A 16767-nucleotide genomic window follows, 5' to 3' on the forward strand; every position below is an offset into this window, starting at 1 on the left:
TGTTCGGAGTTGAGAAACTGATAAAAGCGAATGCATTCAAATCAGTCATATGTTGTGAAAAACAATCACCTGCTACTTAAGACCAGTGTGGACATGACTATGTCTTTAGACCAGAATATTTCTCCCCAGCATGGAAGCTTCTGTACCTTCAACTAAGCAAAGTGTTTTTCTTCTTAAATTATTTGTACATGTGAGATACATGCAAGGCACGTGTGTGTCAGAGGAATGGTGGATGAAATACAGGATCTATAATAAACTGGTAATTTCTTTAATTTTCCCCTGTGGTACACTTTGCCATATAGCACATACTAGAAGAGAAACAACTATACAGAAAAGCATCAAACAAAGCAATAGCTAATCTCTCCAGACATAGGTAAGAACTTTCTGGACAACAATCTTGACCTAAAAAGTATCAGTATTTTACATGATGAACATTAGTACAAAAAAAAAGAAAGACTGGGGTTTCTTAATGGTTTCTTGCCAGTGTGCACTCGCAGCCCAGAGAGCAACTGCATCCTGAGCTGCACCAAAAGAAGTGTGGCCAGCCCAGCCAGGGAGGGGATTCTTCCCCTCTACTCTGCTCTGGTCAGACCCCACCTGGAAGACTGTGTACAGTTCTGGGGCCCTCAGCACAAGAAAGGTATGGACCTGTTGGAGAGGGCACAGAGAAGGGCCACCAAGATGATCAAAGGCCTGGAGCACCTCTGCTATGAAGACAGACTGAGAGAGTTGGGGCTGTTCAGCCTGGAGAAGAGAAAGCTGCAGGGAGACATTAGAGCACCTTCCAGTGCTTGAAAAGGGCTCCAGGAAACCTGGGGAGGGGCTTTTCATCAGAAGATAGTGAGAGGACAAGGGTTAATGGTTTTAAACTGAGAGAGGGGAGATTTAGGTTAGATATTAGGAAGAAATTCTTCACTATAAGGGTGGTGAGGAACTGGAATGGGTTGCCCAGGGAGGTTGTTGATGCCCCATCCCTGGAGGTTTTCATGGCCAGGTTGGATGAGGTTTTGTGCATCCTGATCTAGTGGTTGGGTTCCCTGCTCAGGGTAGGAGGGTTGGAACTAGATGATCTTTAAGGTCCCTTCCAACCTTAATGATTCTATGATTCTTTGCTAATGAGACTTCAGGGACAATGCTTAGTGACAAGATTGTATTTTGTTTGTGAGTATATACAACTAGGGAATAAAGCTGAAAAGTGGTTAGTTTTGTTCCGGTCCTCAGACTGGGAATGAACTTGAATTTACTACTAAGTCTTTGTTTAACCCTGTTCAAGACAAAGCTGAACCATCAAATAAACCCCTACAAATCTAATTACTGGTTCAGAATAAAAGCCATTAGAAATCTTGAGAAAGTAAAAAATGCTCAATAGACAGACATACTAAATCGTAACATCTGCAGACACCAGCCACTGCCATGTTGGCACAGCTCATCCTACAAGCTGGCGAGATGTTCAGGACAGGGTGCTTCTGTGCTCGCCTTCTTTTTCAGAGGTGGCACTGCTGTGGTTCTCTTGTGGTGGCAGGCACTATGTTTTTCCTACCATTTATAAGTGTCTGTTGGCCTTCATAGCCTGCATCTTTCCCTCTTACCCAAAGCCCACAAACATGCTGGCTGCACACATTGCACCAGACAAGCTTAGTGTAATTTTGCTGGAAAATAAGTGAGGAAGGGAATTAAGTCCTGAGTTGCCACAGTAAGCTTACCTCCCAGTGCCACTGAACAGGCAAAGGCAACTTTTTTGTTGCCACAGCAACTTTTTCTTTTTTCCTGCCAAATACATCACATGTACCAGTTCCAAAAACAAGCTCTGGCACTACTGCAAGTAGCAGCTCTACCCAAAAGAAATGACTCTGGCTCACACTTTGCTTTACTGACTTGCCTGCATGAGGTGACAGCCTCCATTATAAAAATGTTTCTCTTTCAATCTGAACTAATATGAAATTAACTATTATGGTGCAAAACCAAACCAGAACTTCCACTCCGAGTTCAACAGTGTAAGGAATTACCCCGAGAGATTTACTGATTTGACTGTCTAATCATACTTGAGCTCCTGGTTTCTAGTAGCAGCAGATGAAGTCTACTGTTATATTCTAGGGCTTTTTTTTTTTTTTTTTTAAGCCATTATGTATTTAAATAAATCTTTATTAAATTTATAGTTAGAGAAACAAGGAAAACCTAGAAGCATTGATGCTAAACTGTTTAGAGCAATTTCTGTCTACATAAAATACCTTTTTAAAAACAAAAATACTAGAATAATGACAGGATACTCATAATAGACAAACTTAAAAGTTGATGACTTGAAAGCTCAGAAAATGTCTTAGAATACTGCAAAAACAGCCTTCATGGTACTATCACTTTGGTATTTAACTTTGGTATTTATGATTAAAGAAATAAAACAGTGAGACCAAGAACAGACTTTTGGGCCTTCAATCTGCACTGCAAGGCAGAAAAAACAAGCAGAAAATCTGAATTAACCAATTAACTGGGAAGATGGAAGGTACGAGCTTCATGTGACTGCCGCTTGACAGCAGTCCACGTTTAACAGCTGTGGCTGTGAATTTCAGGAAAGGAACCAGTTCTCTTACTTTTGAAGAGTTCAGGGGTTATTCAGGCAGTGCAACACATTAAGTTAGATAAGGTCTGGTTTAGCTCATTTACCCCACCCTGCACTTCACATATTTAACAGGGCCAGGGGTATAAGAAGAGATACGTGTTCATTCAAGTTGACTTAGTGTCTAACCTTTACCTCAAAATGAAGGGCTGCCAGGTTATGCTGCAAGAGTGTACCTAACTGCAACCAAGAAACTCAACTAATCCTGCTCCTGACCAAGGTAAGGAAACATTACAACACTTCCTGTCAGTGGGATGTATCCTTAAGCCATTATGTATTTAAATAAATCTTTATTAAATTTATAGTTAGAGAAACAAGGAAAACCTAGAAGCATTGATGCTAAACTGTTTAGAGCAATTTCTGTCTACATAAAATACCTTTTTAAAAACAAAAATACTAGAATAATGACAGGATACTCATAATAGACAAACTTAAAAGTTGATGACTTGAAAGCTCAGAAAATGTCTTAGAATACTGCAAAAACAGCCTTCATGGTACTATCACTTTGGTATTTAACTTTGGTATTTATGATTAAAGAAATAAAACAGTGAGACCAAGAACAGACTTTTGGGCCTTCAATCTGCACTGCAAGGCAGAAAAAACAAGCAGAAAATCTGAATTAACCAATTAACTGGGAAGATGGAAGGTACGAGCTTCATGTGACTGCCGCTTGACAGCAGTCCACGTTTAACAGCTGTGGCTGTGAATTTCAGGAAAGGAACCAGTTCTCTTACTTTTGAAGAGTTCAGGGGTTATTCAGGCAGTGCAACACATTAAGTTAGATAAGGTCTGGTTTAGCTCATTTACCCCACCCTGCACTTCACATATTTAACAGGGCCAGGGGTATAAGAAGAGATACGTGTTCATTCAAGTTGACTTAGTGTCTAACCTTTACCTCAAAATGAAGGGCTGCCAGGTTATGCTGCAAGAGTGTACCTAACTGCAACCAAGAAACTCAACTAATCCTGCTCCTGACCAAGGTAAGGAAACATTACAACACTTCCTGTCAGTGGGATGTATCCAAAGCTCACACAACCTCCTTAATATGGACAGAGAGGAGGAAACTACGAAGACACTTTTCAAGAAGCTGCTGAAGTACCCCATCTAAGATTTATCCTTTTAAAGATTCCTTTACTAACCAGAGCTTTGTTTAACTAGACAATGAGTTTTCCAGACCAAATGAGTAACAGAACAGTGCAAGGACACGGTCACAACTGCAATTGGAACTCTTCTGTCAGAGCGAACTTATCTTTTTCTTCCTGCTATGCAGAAAGTTTTCTAATCAAAGGAAGAGGAAAAAGGTTAGAAATGTAATTAGGTTCTGCCAGAACTTTCAAAATGACCAGCAATTCTTCTGCTTTGTTCAAGGTTTCTCTACAAATCTCAAAGAAAGAAAAAAAAAATATATCAAGAAATTACCACTGAGGCATATGAAACAGGCCAGTAACACACTTTTTGCAAACTGAAAAAACTGCAATAGATTACAAATATTCTGATAGGCTTTGGAACAGACCACTCTGAACACAAAGAAATCGAGAAAACCTTGGAAAAAAATTGAAAGGGGCAGGATGGCATCATTCCCTGCAAGCAGCAAAGAGGAGCAAGGGGGCTTAAGTTGCTCCAGAACAAGTGTAATGGGAAAGAACATACCTTGAACATGAGAAAAAACACATACATTGTGTGTGAAGAGATGTAAACTTAAGAGAAAAAACCCCAATACTTTTTCTACCTAACAGCTCAGAATCCATGTTGTCCAAACTCTTTCTTTTCTAATAAGCTGATCTATATTACCAGCTTGCCATTAATTTGCTGGAACAGAAACAAAACAGTTAAGAAGCAGCTGTCTGGGGAGGAAAAAAAAATATCTTAGGAATTTCTGTAAAAGGTAGGAGAAAATACACATCCTTTCCCATTCAAAGTGACACTGAGGTAACTTCAGGTTTAAGCCCAAGAGTGTACAAGGTAAGTGGACAGATGACGTAAAATGGAAAGATAACACGGCAAATTTTGTACAGAGAGCACCAGGATCCAAAAAAAGAATATATTTTTTTAGTGATGAAAGTACTACACCCTTCCTCCCTTCCTCTTTCTCACTGCAAGTAACAAAAGATTTGAAAGGGAATTCCGTGTTATTAGACTTAGAAGAATGTGAACTTAGCACTTTATGGATCAGACTAATACTGACAGCTTCTCTTTCCTCTTGTTTCTTGGTAAGCACAGACATTGTGTAACACAATTACTACTCTTTAGCAGAGCTAGGAAAGCCCCTAGATACAGAGGACTGGATTACTATGTATTTTATTATTAAAAAGCATGCAGGTTCTCATTGCAAAAACATTAATGGAAAGTCAGTACCAGACATCCAAAACATATAAACACAGCAGTATGGTTAGCATAAAAATATACTCAATTCTCCTGTGACAATGTTTGACAAGAGTAATGAAAGCTACACAATATATCCATTGCTGCAATATATATCATCTTTTACAGAAAAATACTTACATATATCTGGATCTTTACTTTTCTTTGTTTTGTTACTAAGACTTATCTCAAATCTATTAATATCAGATGAAAGATCACTAGGAGAAAAGACAGAAAGCCTCAATTAATACTATACTTGGCTGGCATTTAAGCTTATTCTAAACTCATTTCAATCATGAGTTCTCATTATCAGCCAAAGACACTTACATTAACAAAAATATTTAGGTGCCTACAGAAAATTCTGCCCATGCAGAATTTGGCTGAAAGGCTGCACATACAGTATTTTTAAAAAACATATACAAAACAGTACAATGTTAAGAGTTTTCAATGCAACTTAAAAGTGAAATGCAGTAATTCAAGAAGATAAATACTTACTCAAAGACAAATTCTTCTGACCATACAGGGTTCTGCCCTTCCCTGATGTGTGTTTTTGCTACCTGGACACTGTTCAGGTAGATGTTACAATATGGATTAGTAAAATGCTTTACTGGGAGCGTATGAGCTTCTTCTACATGCAAAATCAGACTGCTGACCTGAAAAAAAATACACAAAATTTACTTGCTATTGCTAACATAATACAAAGCATATGAATGAAACGGTTTTTATCCTCTGTGCAGAGGCTTAATGACAATGTATGAATACAAACTAAAATGTCCTAATGAAAGCGGCAAGGAACAGAAATAATGGAACAACACTTTAAGTGGCACCAGTGTAAAAAAAAAAAAAGTAACCTATATAGTTACTGAAAACAGATCTCCAGCCTCATGTTTTTAAAGCACCTTAGGATTTGCAAACACTAAGTTTTCTATACACAGACAATTTTACTGAAATCAAAGATTGGTATCGAGTAAGAGTAATGGATGATTCCAAACACAATAGGTTTTTCTGGTGCTTCCATAACAGATCATGTAAAATTCCCTTGTGCAATATACTAAATTCTATTCCTTTATGCAGATGAGCATTTTCTTCTCTTTCAAAGCAATTAATTATTTCAGATTGTCGTTCTTTTTGCTCTGCTTTTGCACCTTAAAGCCCAACAATTTCACTTGCCACTTCACTGCAAATTCACCTAATTTAGTTAATGTATTTAGTAGTATACAAACATCTAGATGAGGTGATAGAGTGCATCCTTAGTAAGTTTGCAGGTGACACTAAGCTGGGTGGAAGTGTTGATCTGATTTGCCTGAGGATTGGGAGGGTCTACAGAGCAATCTGGACAGGCTTGACTGTTGGGCCAAGGCAAGTGGCATGAATTTCAGTCAGGTCAAATGTTGGATCCTGCATTTCAACCATGACAACCCCCAGAAGAGCTACAGGCTTGAGGAGGAGTGGCTGGAGAGCTGCCCAGCAGAGAGGGACCTGGGGTTGCTGATTGACTGCCAGATGAACATAAGCCAGCAGTGTGCCCAGGGGGCCAAGAAGGCAAATGGCATCCTGGTCTGCATCAGGACTAGTGTGACCAGCAGGACCAGGAGGTTGATCCTGCCCCTCTACTCAGCCTTGGTGAGGCTGCCCCTTGAGCACTGTGTGCAGTTTTGGGCACTGCAGGATTGAAAGGACATGGAGGTGCTAGAGAAGGTCAACTGGGCTGATGAGGGGTGTGCAGAACAGGTCTGAGGAGGAGAGACTGAGGGAGCTGGGATTGTTCAGCCTGGAGAAGAGGAGGCTGAGGGGAGACCTCATTGCTCTCTACAACTACCTGGAAGGAGGTTGTAAAGAGGTGGGGATCGGACTGGCCAATGAAGAGACAAGCGACAGGACAAGAGGGAATGGCCTCAAGTAGCTCCAGGGGAGGTTTAGATTTGGTGTTAGGAAGAATTTTGTCATCAAAAAAATTTCTTCCAATTTCAGGCATTGGAACAAGCTGACCAGGGCACTGGTGGATTCACCAACCCAGGAGATATTTAAGAGTGGATTAAACATAGTACTTAGGGATATGCTTTAGTTAAGGACTTGATAGTGTTAGGTTAACAATTATCTTGAAGGTCTTTTTTACAACCAAGGTTATCTTGTATTCTGTGATCTTTAGTGTTAATTATGGAATAGTTGTGCATCATGATAAACACCCTATTTTATTCCTTGCTCCACTGTCTGTTAAATAACACTGAATAGTCCTAACATAAAAAAAAAACCAAAAAAACCCAGCGAACAGGGAGTCTTGAAGTACTTTCCTGTTATTCTCCAAAGACTTAGCCATTTATGACTGTCTTCTAACTCTGAGGAAATTCTGACAAAGACAGAATTTGAAAGTGACCAAGAGAAACTAAGCTACAAGCATTATACTCCATGTATTTGTTACTGAAAATGAGTGACAACTGTTTTGTTCACATCACGTAAGTGTGACAAATTTTTAGTTTCCCATATGTGGTAAATTTTAGAAGTTAAAGCAATACGAACACTCTTCACACTTTTACTCAAACGTGGTCAGCAATTAATACCTAGCAAAGAACATGCAGTTCCCCTAAAGCCATTCTGGGTTTTCTGTTACAGATATTGTAACAAAGGATAGATCTTGCTACTTGGTTTCACAAGGGTATTGTGTAACTCCAAAAAGGAAGGAAAGCACGCGTAATATTTACTACTGTTGAAAGTAAAATTCTGAGATTTTTCCACATTGTTTCACAACAAGGAGGCAAAACACTCCAAAATGCACTGCCAATCCCATAATATCAGCTTCACCTGACGTAGACGTTTATTTGATGTTCCTGGACTGGTTTTTCTTAAACTGCAAAACATCTGCAGAGCTTTCATCCAGTCCTAAGAGAAAAGGACAGAAGAGTGTAATAAAACAAAGTCAGATACAGCTTCTTGCAGTGGAACAGACATAGCAAAAAACCCCAACTCTCTGAGGTTTTCCTTTTAGGCAGGCAAAATGCAAGTTTTTTGTAATTCCAAAGTATGTAAATTTGATGATTAAAGCAAAATCCTTATCTTTACAGAGCAAAACCTAATAAAGGATTTGCAAAACTGAACCATTTTCTATTTTAGAAATACAAGCAATACTAATGGGTATACAGTGTGACTTTTACCAATTTTCTAGTCTACTGACATTACATTAAATTACAAATGGTATATTAAATGAAGAAAAACTCCTTTGCTTCTGAGAAAAATTAGTTAGCAAGACAAACTGTTCTAATTACCCTCTCCAGTACTTCTGCATGGCAGTCATAATACTGTGCATTTACAAACAAAAACAGTGTTAAGAGAAACACAGAAGCATATATCCAACATTCCCCACTTGCTCAGAAATGCATAAAGCAGAGTAGATGGATGAATTCCATTTGATCAATGAAATAAACAGGTTGTCTGAAACCAAACTAACTGTAGAACCTTGTGCATATTTTTTTTTTAAACAAATAAGCTAAGAAGCACTGCCAACTTGCCAGGCCTTGTCTGAAAAATCCCCTGCAGTGTGAGCAAATTAGTAAGAGGAGCTTTGCAACGGGTGTTTGGAAGGTAGAAGGTATGTTATAGCCCCATTCTCTAGTTTTTTTCCTTGAATCACTGGATTTTGTATAGCTCTGGCAAAACAAAAAAACTGGATTTTTAACAAACAACCTTTTAAAATCTGTATCTCAAGGTACAATTTAACGAAGTTATTAAAAACCTACAACAGTGTTTCAATCTTACTCTTCACAGTATCTTCCTCTTTTTTAAAATACAGGAAGATGTGCTGCAGCTATTCTCAGCTAGACTGATTTAAGTTTCAGCTTTCAAAACCTTTTGCAGAAGGAAAAGCTTTCAAGTACGCATAATGAAGTTTCAGCAGCTTGTTTCCTTATTCTCAGAAGGAGTAGTAATCGAAGAAACAAATGCCTCCTAAATACTCTTAACAGAAACTTCCTGAATGCACAGTATGCCTCTGTACTCAGTCACAGCGGAAAAACCTCTCCCATTAAATGGCAAAATGTACAGCTGTGAGATTAAACAATGTGCCACACTAAGCACAGTGGCAGTAGTATTTAAGGCCACATTTTACATCTGCTTTTGCTTCATACAAACCATAAGGACAACATGCAGCCCACAGGATGGCACTGCTTTGATATTTATTTACCAGAGCCTTAATATACAAATAAATATACAAATAAAACTATTCCTCCATGAAATGTTACAGGGGGAAGAAAGCTGAACCTTCTCAAAAGAGAAATATCTGTAAACTTTCCTGGGTTGAAGTCATATTATTAAAAAAACCCTAAACATCTGTATTCTGTATAAATGCAATGAAGAGCCTGTCAAGCCGATCAAAACCAAAAGCAGATTATACCAGATGTTCAGGGTATAAGGCAGGATATTCTGCCTTCTACACATTCTAAATGTTTTTGATTTCTGGAACAGAAAAGACACTGCAAATATGACAAAAACCCACGTGCGGTAATTAGTGTAGAAATTAATGTCTATATTCTCTGTCACTTGTGTGACAAATACCACCATCACTCCAATTTAATCTTAGGGACTTTCATTAATTTGTATTAATTTAACTGGCAATTTTGTGTTTTCCTTTATATGCAGCACAAAAGGAATACTAAATTTATACAGCCTTCATGCTCTAGTGAATAGTACTCTGAGTGCTCTGAACAGCTTTTATTCAATTCAAATAAAATCAAACAGAAAGCTTAAATTCTGATATAATAGGTGTAATTTCAGAGCTGTAAACTTCATAAATAAGGATATTATCTCATCTTAGGTATACTCTGCTGCTGGTGAGTCAATCTCAGAGAACTTTAATCAGCAAACATAACTGAGCTAGTAACTAAAGGCCACCAGCTAAAACGAGAAAACCTTACTTTTTGTGCATCATCAGGGCCCAAGACTATGAGCAACCACCAATTTATGGACAGGACAAATAACTATAAATGGCAGCTGTTTACTATACTTTGGTTACTGAGCGATCATACATGCTCTAGCACTTCAGTTCATGTCAGGAATATGCCTCTGAAGACCTCACAATTAACATATTCTGGTGTACAACATGCAGAAGTCTTGGAAAGTAACTTACTCTTCTGAATTTAGCCAGGTCAAAAAAAAAAGTTCTCCAGAAACATAAAATGGAAAATAATGGAAATATAGTCAATGGGACCTGACTGGAACTTAACCCAAGTTAAACTCCCAAATGTATGTAGCAGGTGCTGGATTCTCAGCACTAACTGTTCTCCTTGCAGGTCTCCTCTACTCTAACACCTGCTAATACAGAAATAGCCACTATCTGTGACACACTTGCTTCCTGTTTAAGAAGGACAGTATCATTAAACACCAAATGACAAAGTTGTATTTTAAGTTTTTAAGTTACATTTACCAAGAAAAGCTCTCACCTGTGCTTGTTCTGGAGTTTCGCCTGCAAAGTAAAAGATGTAATGCTCTTCACTAAAGTGCTGAACTACTATCTGAAAACAGTTTGGCCTTAAAAATAAACAAACAAAAAATATGTTATGAACCTTCATAATATTAAGACTCACTGATCTGTGCCAAAACAAAGCTTACACTGAACTAATACATTTTTGCTGTTTGTTTGTAAGAAGCGTGGAACATTGCATCACATTTTTGTTTGTATACATGCAGCATCATCACACAGAAAGAGGAAGAACTTCAACTCAAAAATTAGGGGCTTCAAAACTGCATTCTGCTTGCAAGGTATGTCATTTTAAGAAATTGGCTCTTCAGTATAGCCACTTTGTTTTGGAATACTGTGAAACTTCCAGAATGGCCTGTACTGCATAGGCATGTAAGTGGACTTAAGAGTCAAGGCAAAAAAACAGCTGTCTGCTAAAGGAAAAGACCTGTCAACAAGGACTATTCCTAAAGGCTTGAAAAGCAGGAGTTCCCAATCATTTAATCATAGATTATGGATTTGTCTTTCAGGAGCTTAGGAAACAGTACTACATATGGAATCTGAATGTGTCCCACAGCTCTTGTTACCAATAAAACATGTACTAGAGTACAAGTAATGGAGTAAAATGTGTCCTGGAGCACACGATAATCATTGAATGGATATGAAAAAAACTCTCCAACCTTAAATGCAATTGCAGTGTTGCGACTTTATGCACCTCCACTGATTTGCCAAAAAATCAGTTTGTTAAATTACATGCTATTTCTATTGGATCCTTCACTCATAACCTTCCACACTGTGCTTGAGGAAATACATCCCCCCTCCCTGCAACTAGTGTTAACACGAAGGATCCTACTTTATTTGCAAAAGAACTTCAGTCTTCATTTCCTGCATCCATATACACTGCCTGGAGAAATGCTGACACTGCACTCCGTGCTACAGAAGAGCAGAGGAGAGTAGCAGCAGCCAGGTCTGGGGCTAATTAAACTACTGCCACCAAAGAACCATGCAAAGCTACAGACTTCGCTGTACTGCTGAGAAAGGGGAAAAGGCAGCTTTCAGCAGTTGCTTAAATTTCAGGAGGAACTATTTCTCAGCTGCAGCTCCTCACTAACAGCTTCTTAAGCAGGTGCAAAAGCGAATGTCCTCCTACCTATATTCAGTACCACTTACTATCCAACTACAATGTTACGCACAGGAACAGTGTTTCTCAAAAGCTGTTTAAAACAGAGTTGCTGCTAACTAAAATATTCCTTGTTCACAACAAACACTGAAGCTGCCTGCATAATTGCCAGCTTGGATAGGGAGGAATATTTCTGTTTGTTTTTTTTTAATTGATCTTCTGGTGCTCTTCATCTGTAGTTTTGCTCCTCATTTCATTAGTTTAATGGATTTTTCAAAATTATTTAAAACATTAAAAAAACCAACACAACAAAGAAAAGCACCAATCTTTGCAGTTTAAGAAATGCCACTAATTGTAAACATTTATCTTAAAGGGGTTTTTCACAAAATTATCTAAAAGTTGGCTATGTATAATTTCTCAATAAATGTAACTAGAAACTCTGCCTAACAGTTGCAGGAGTATGTATACCTAATTAATCCATAAGACACTATATTGTCCTGTATTAATACAGGACAGTAGACTTTTTTTGTAACTGCAAATGAGCAAATATATCAATTCTTTATTGTTTATTATCAGTGATATCTGAAAGACTTGATTCTCAGCTTCTTTAACAATAATCACATCCCTTGCACTTGGCATATTTTGAATGTCAAAATACTTCAGTAAGTAAGATTTGATGTGAAAATTATGTCTGAATACAGTAATCACACAAAAAAAACAATTTCTGAGGATATTTACTTACATGCACTACCTTCTAGGTTGGTCTTATCTGACAAAGTTATTGTTCTTCACAGAAAAGCCCTTACAGACTTCACCTGTCCAGGTTAGTTCTCAAATACCTATCAGAAAGTGTGAGGCTTTTTCAACTGACAGAATTCTTGACCTTGCTACACCTGCCTACAGATGCACTTGCAACCCACACCAACTACAGACCCTTGGTATGAATCAAGAACCATGGTGCAAGCCAGGGCTACCTGTTGACTAGAGACATATTGCCAAGATTTTGTACATATCTCAAACTAGCAGCCAACTCTCCTGCTGCACATACAAAAAATAAAAGTCAGTGTCCTACCTGCCAAACAAGCTGTCATGTACTCCATAGACGGAACACACACTAAGGTCTATTAGTCCTTTGGGTTTTGTGGCTCGTTTTTCACTTTCAAAATAAATAAGCTGGGCATCATTCCCCTCTAGTATAAAGTACAAGTTTTTCCATCTCTTTCCTTTACCTGTAGAGAAAGCCAAACAAAAAGTTACAATACTGTTTAAAAGAGTGCAAATTTCATTAATGAGGAAAACAGAGAGCAGTAAAGTCTTTGTCAAATTGCAAACAGAAGAACAACCTACAGGCAATCACAATGAAGTTCTAATATCAGTATACATACTCAATTTTATGCAACATGTGGCTAGAACTAGACCCTCTTCATGGTTCTAGTTCTCTGAACATTTTTGCTAATTTAAATGGGTTTAAGCAAGTCCACATGAGCTGCCTGGACAGTGAGTTCCTTTCAGCGTTAAGACTGTACTTGCACAGTTTGCAAATAATGATGCTGTGGGGACTATTTATTAGAATTTTAATTAAGAAATAAACTCTACATGAAAAAGTTACTCCTAAACTCTGACCCATGTTTAAGAGATTGCATTACAGTTTCTTAGAACAATATAGCTGAACAACAGAAATGGGAACATGTTATATGCAAATTTAAATGAGACTCATGCCCCAAAAACAACTATATTCAGGAATGTTGCTGATTCCACTTCTCTCAGTCAAAACAATGGATTAGGAACTTTCTGCAACTAAGTCACAGTACTACTTAGTAGAAACTTCAGCCTTTATCTTATACTTTGATCATATTAAATCCACCCTGAGCCTCAATAAACAAGTACTAGCACTGTTTCAAAATGACAATTCTAACATCCACTTAATACACATTTGTCTCCTAGATAGAAGAGTGATTTTACTGAATTTGTTCCACGTGCACCTCTCTCCACCTATTCTGGTTTGCACATTTAAAGTATCTCATTACCTCTCACAGCTAAAGGTTTTCAATTAGTTCTTACTTGATTCCTCAGTCTATGACATCCCTTCTCAGAATCAGCTTTCTCAATAGGAGAGTTGCTTTCCTTGCTCTGTTCAGAGGGTCTACAATTTGGGGTGCTTTTTATTTTTTTACGTTCTTTCTATATTTGGCCGTGTTAAAATTGCACATTCTCACTTTAGTCACTATCCAGATTACTATCTGCAGCTTACCCTTCCAGTTACAGTCTGTCATTTGCAGAAATTTTACTGATCATTTTTCTGCCTTCATTACTGTACATTTTTAAAAAGTAGAAATATAATATTTGGCAAGAAACTAGCTTCCTTAGAACTTCCAAGACCTGCTCAATGGCAATTCGTCAGGGTTATACTGAGATGAGCCAAGCAGTTAACTTTTAATGTATTTACTGTATGTTACATTAACTGTGTCAGTGTTAGGACTATTTTCTACATTTAAAACTTTAAAAATAACAAAAAAGTGTGCTCTCCAGCAAATATATAGAGATATACACTATTCTAGCTCTCTAGCCTGTTCTTACCAGCTAGAATTTAGTGAGTTCCATATTAAATGCAAACACATTTTATGAAAATATACCTTCAGTTAATGAGTTTGAATGCTGCCTCTGACAAACATGCCTAGATTTTGTGCTATGTTCAGATTTTTTTTCAGAACTACCAACCAGCACTTTCACCCTGAATGCAGTTTTATGCATCATCTTCTATTCACGTACTAGGAAAGAGACCTTTCCTACTCTTCACCCATGCTCTAGAACCTTTTGCCCACTTCAATTTTGTCCTTTCTACCACTATACCAAATTAATTAAGTATGCATATTCAGTTTAGAGAAGGCTGAGGGGTGACCTCATCCCAGTCTACACCTTCCTCAAGGGGGGCAGTGGAGCAGGAGGTGCTGATCTGCTCTCTCTGCTGACCAGCAATAGGACCTGAGGAAATGGAATGAAGCTGCATCAGGGAAATCCACACTGGATATCAGGAGAAGGTTCTTCTTCACTGAGGGATGGTTGTTCATTGAAACAGGCTCCCCAAGGAAGCTGTCATAGACCAAGCCTATCAAGAGTTCAAGGAGCATCTGGATGATGCTCCTGGTCACATGGCTTAGTGTTAGGGAGTCCTGCAAGAAGGGAGTTGGACTTGATGACTCTTATGGGTCCTTTCCAATGAGATATTCTATGAATCTATGATGCATACCTACATTGCTTTTAGGAAAAAAAAAAAATCATAGATGGAAACATAACTCACTTTTTTTCAGAAGGTAACCTTTTTTGACAATATTTTTATAAAAAGCATCCTTTGTTTTCCGACGAATCGTATTGTAGATTTCTTTTCCATCCACTGTATCATTAAGCACTTGTTCTTGGTGCTGGTAAACATGTAAGAAAAACATATTTTAAAATCAGAAATCACCATGAAAGAAGGTCTATTGTGAAGCTGCAACTAGGATCATCTTACTTAATGGTATCAACTTACTATTATTATTCTCTCGTGCACTTAAATAAAGAAATTTAATTTTTCATGCAATAAACTCACTAGAAATGTAGTAGACCTACTTCCATGTTTCAAGAATTGTGATAAAAGTTTACAGTACAGACCAGCTTCACCAAAGTAACATGTCATTTTCATAATCAAGGAAAAGCAGCCTCTTTCACCGTGATTTCTGTTAAATTTATGCAAGTCTTAAAATTCTTCTAGCTTCTGCCCTCTGCTAAAGCTTTTGGGACTGAGTAATCATGGATAAACTCTGAAGCAATAAGAACAGTGCTGATCATAATTAAAACAGACTCAAAGTTGCACAGTCCCTCATTAATCTCATTACAACTCACATGTCCTAACTGAGTAGAACTCAGGAGAACAGAAGAAAGCAGAAACGAGAAACAGAAAAAGGACAAATGCATAGGCAAAACTGTAGGATCTGGAAACGCATGTAACAAATGAGAATGGCCAAAAGCCAAGCCAAGTTTGACCTTACTAAGCAAGATGATCAGCAAAAGTTCTTTAGTGATAAGAAAACATGAAAACTAAAACTGTCAAGCAGAAAGAACAGCACTGAGAAGAAAAGCGATATATGAACTGGCTCACGCTAAATATGATACTTTTATTCATGCCTGAGTATCAACAAGAATTACAATTTTGAACAACGTGACAAAAGGAAGATGAAAAATATTTTTATAGGACTAGCAGGAACTACAGGATCTTCAATGGAAGCACCATCTACATGTTTATGAGCTCAAGGTAATCTCCGTAACTACCCATATAACAGTGCACAAAACAACAGATCCAGGGACAGATATCAAGTCAATTTCATATCAGACAGCAGAAGTCAATTAGACTGACCCCAAAAGTACCCAAGACTTCTGATTTCATTTTTTCCCTCTCAAAAACAGAGTGTGGTAGGATATGGAAGGCAGATAACAAAGCTGAACATAAAATTTGTAAACCAGGCAAGTCATAAATATATCTCGATAGGATAAAAGAATCTGAGCTAGTCTCACATGGAAAATGAGTCAATACAGAGATGTTTGTTAATACAGGAACTGTAAGTGCATAAACAAAAAGCTAAAATGAAAAAAAATAATGCCATAACTCTAGAGGGATGATGGAGCTGGAGGAAAGCTACCAGCGAAGCCTTTCAAGGAGAAGTCTCAGGACTCATATTTGCTTTTTGTCCCAAACATGTTCCTGACCATGAGTTAACAGCAGCAAACAACTGGAAAGAACTGATGATACAACTCAATTAACAGTCTAGGAAAGGTCGGAATAACAAGGTGACAGTCTACTAGTACAACATAAAAGTTACAAGTGTTGATACCACTAGATAACAGCAAAGTAGAAACTTAAGAGCTGAAATAAAAGAAGGGTGGACTGAGTTAGAATATAATGTGGCTATGACAATGTAACTAGGTCTAGCCATTGTGGAAACAACCTTTGTAACAGCAACTCTTGATACTTTGTTTTGTGTTTGTGCCTAAAACAGATGTGGCATCCACCAGTGCTTTGGCTGCTGCTAACCAGAGCTTGCACAGCATCAAGACTTCCTCCACTTCCCTCCAGCAAGGTAGCTGGGGTGGGCAAGATGTTAGAAGCAGCCACAGCAGCACAGCTGACACCAGCTGATCCAAGTGATACTCCCCATCGTAAAAAATTAGCTATAAAATTGTGGGGGTGTGTGGGGT

At 38.0% G+C, this 16767-nt stretch overlaps 1 protein-coding gene across 1 annotated transcript in view; it reads right to left on the bottom strand.

Moving 5' to 3' along the window:
- Positions 1-16767, bottom strand: part of RASA1 (RAS p21 protein activator (GTPase activating protein) 1) — a gene marked incomplete at its 5' end in the record, with an annotated part of 46014 nt that overhangs the window by 12568 nt on the left and 16679 nt on the right. The window contains 6 exons of the mRNA XM_009997841.1: positions 5114-5190; positions 5468-5625; positions 7772-7849; positions 10402-10489; positions 12611-12767; positions 14837-14957. Coding sequence (XP_009996143.1) covers positions 5114-5190; positions 5468-5625; positions 7772-7849; positions 10402-10489; positions 12611-12767; positions 14837-14957 — 679 coding nt within the window. The remainder of the gene's footprint in view (positions 1-5113; positions 5191-5467; positions 5626-7771; positions 7850-10401; positions 10490-12610; positions 12768-14836; positions 14958-16767) is intronic.

Source organism: Chaetura pelagica, unplaced genomic scaffold (genome assembly GCF_000747805.2).
Source record: "Chaetura pelagica isolate M959 unplaced genomic scaffold, ChaPel_1.0 scaffold84, whole genome shotgun sequence".
NCBI classification, from domain to species: Eukaryota; Metazoa; Chordata; class Aves; order Apodiformes; family Apodidae; genus Chaetura; species Chaetura pelagica.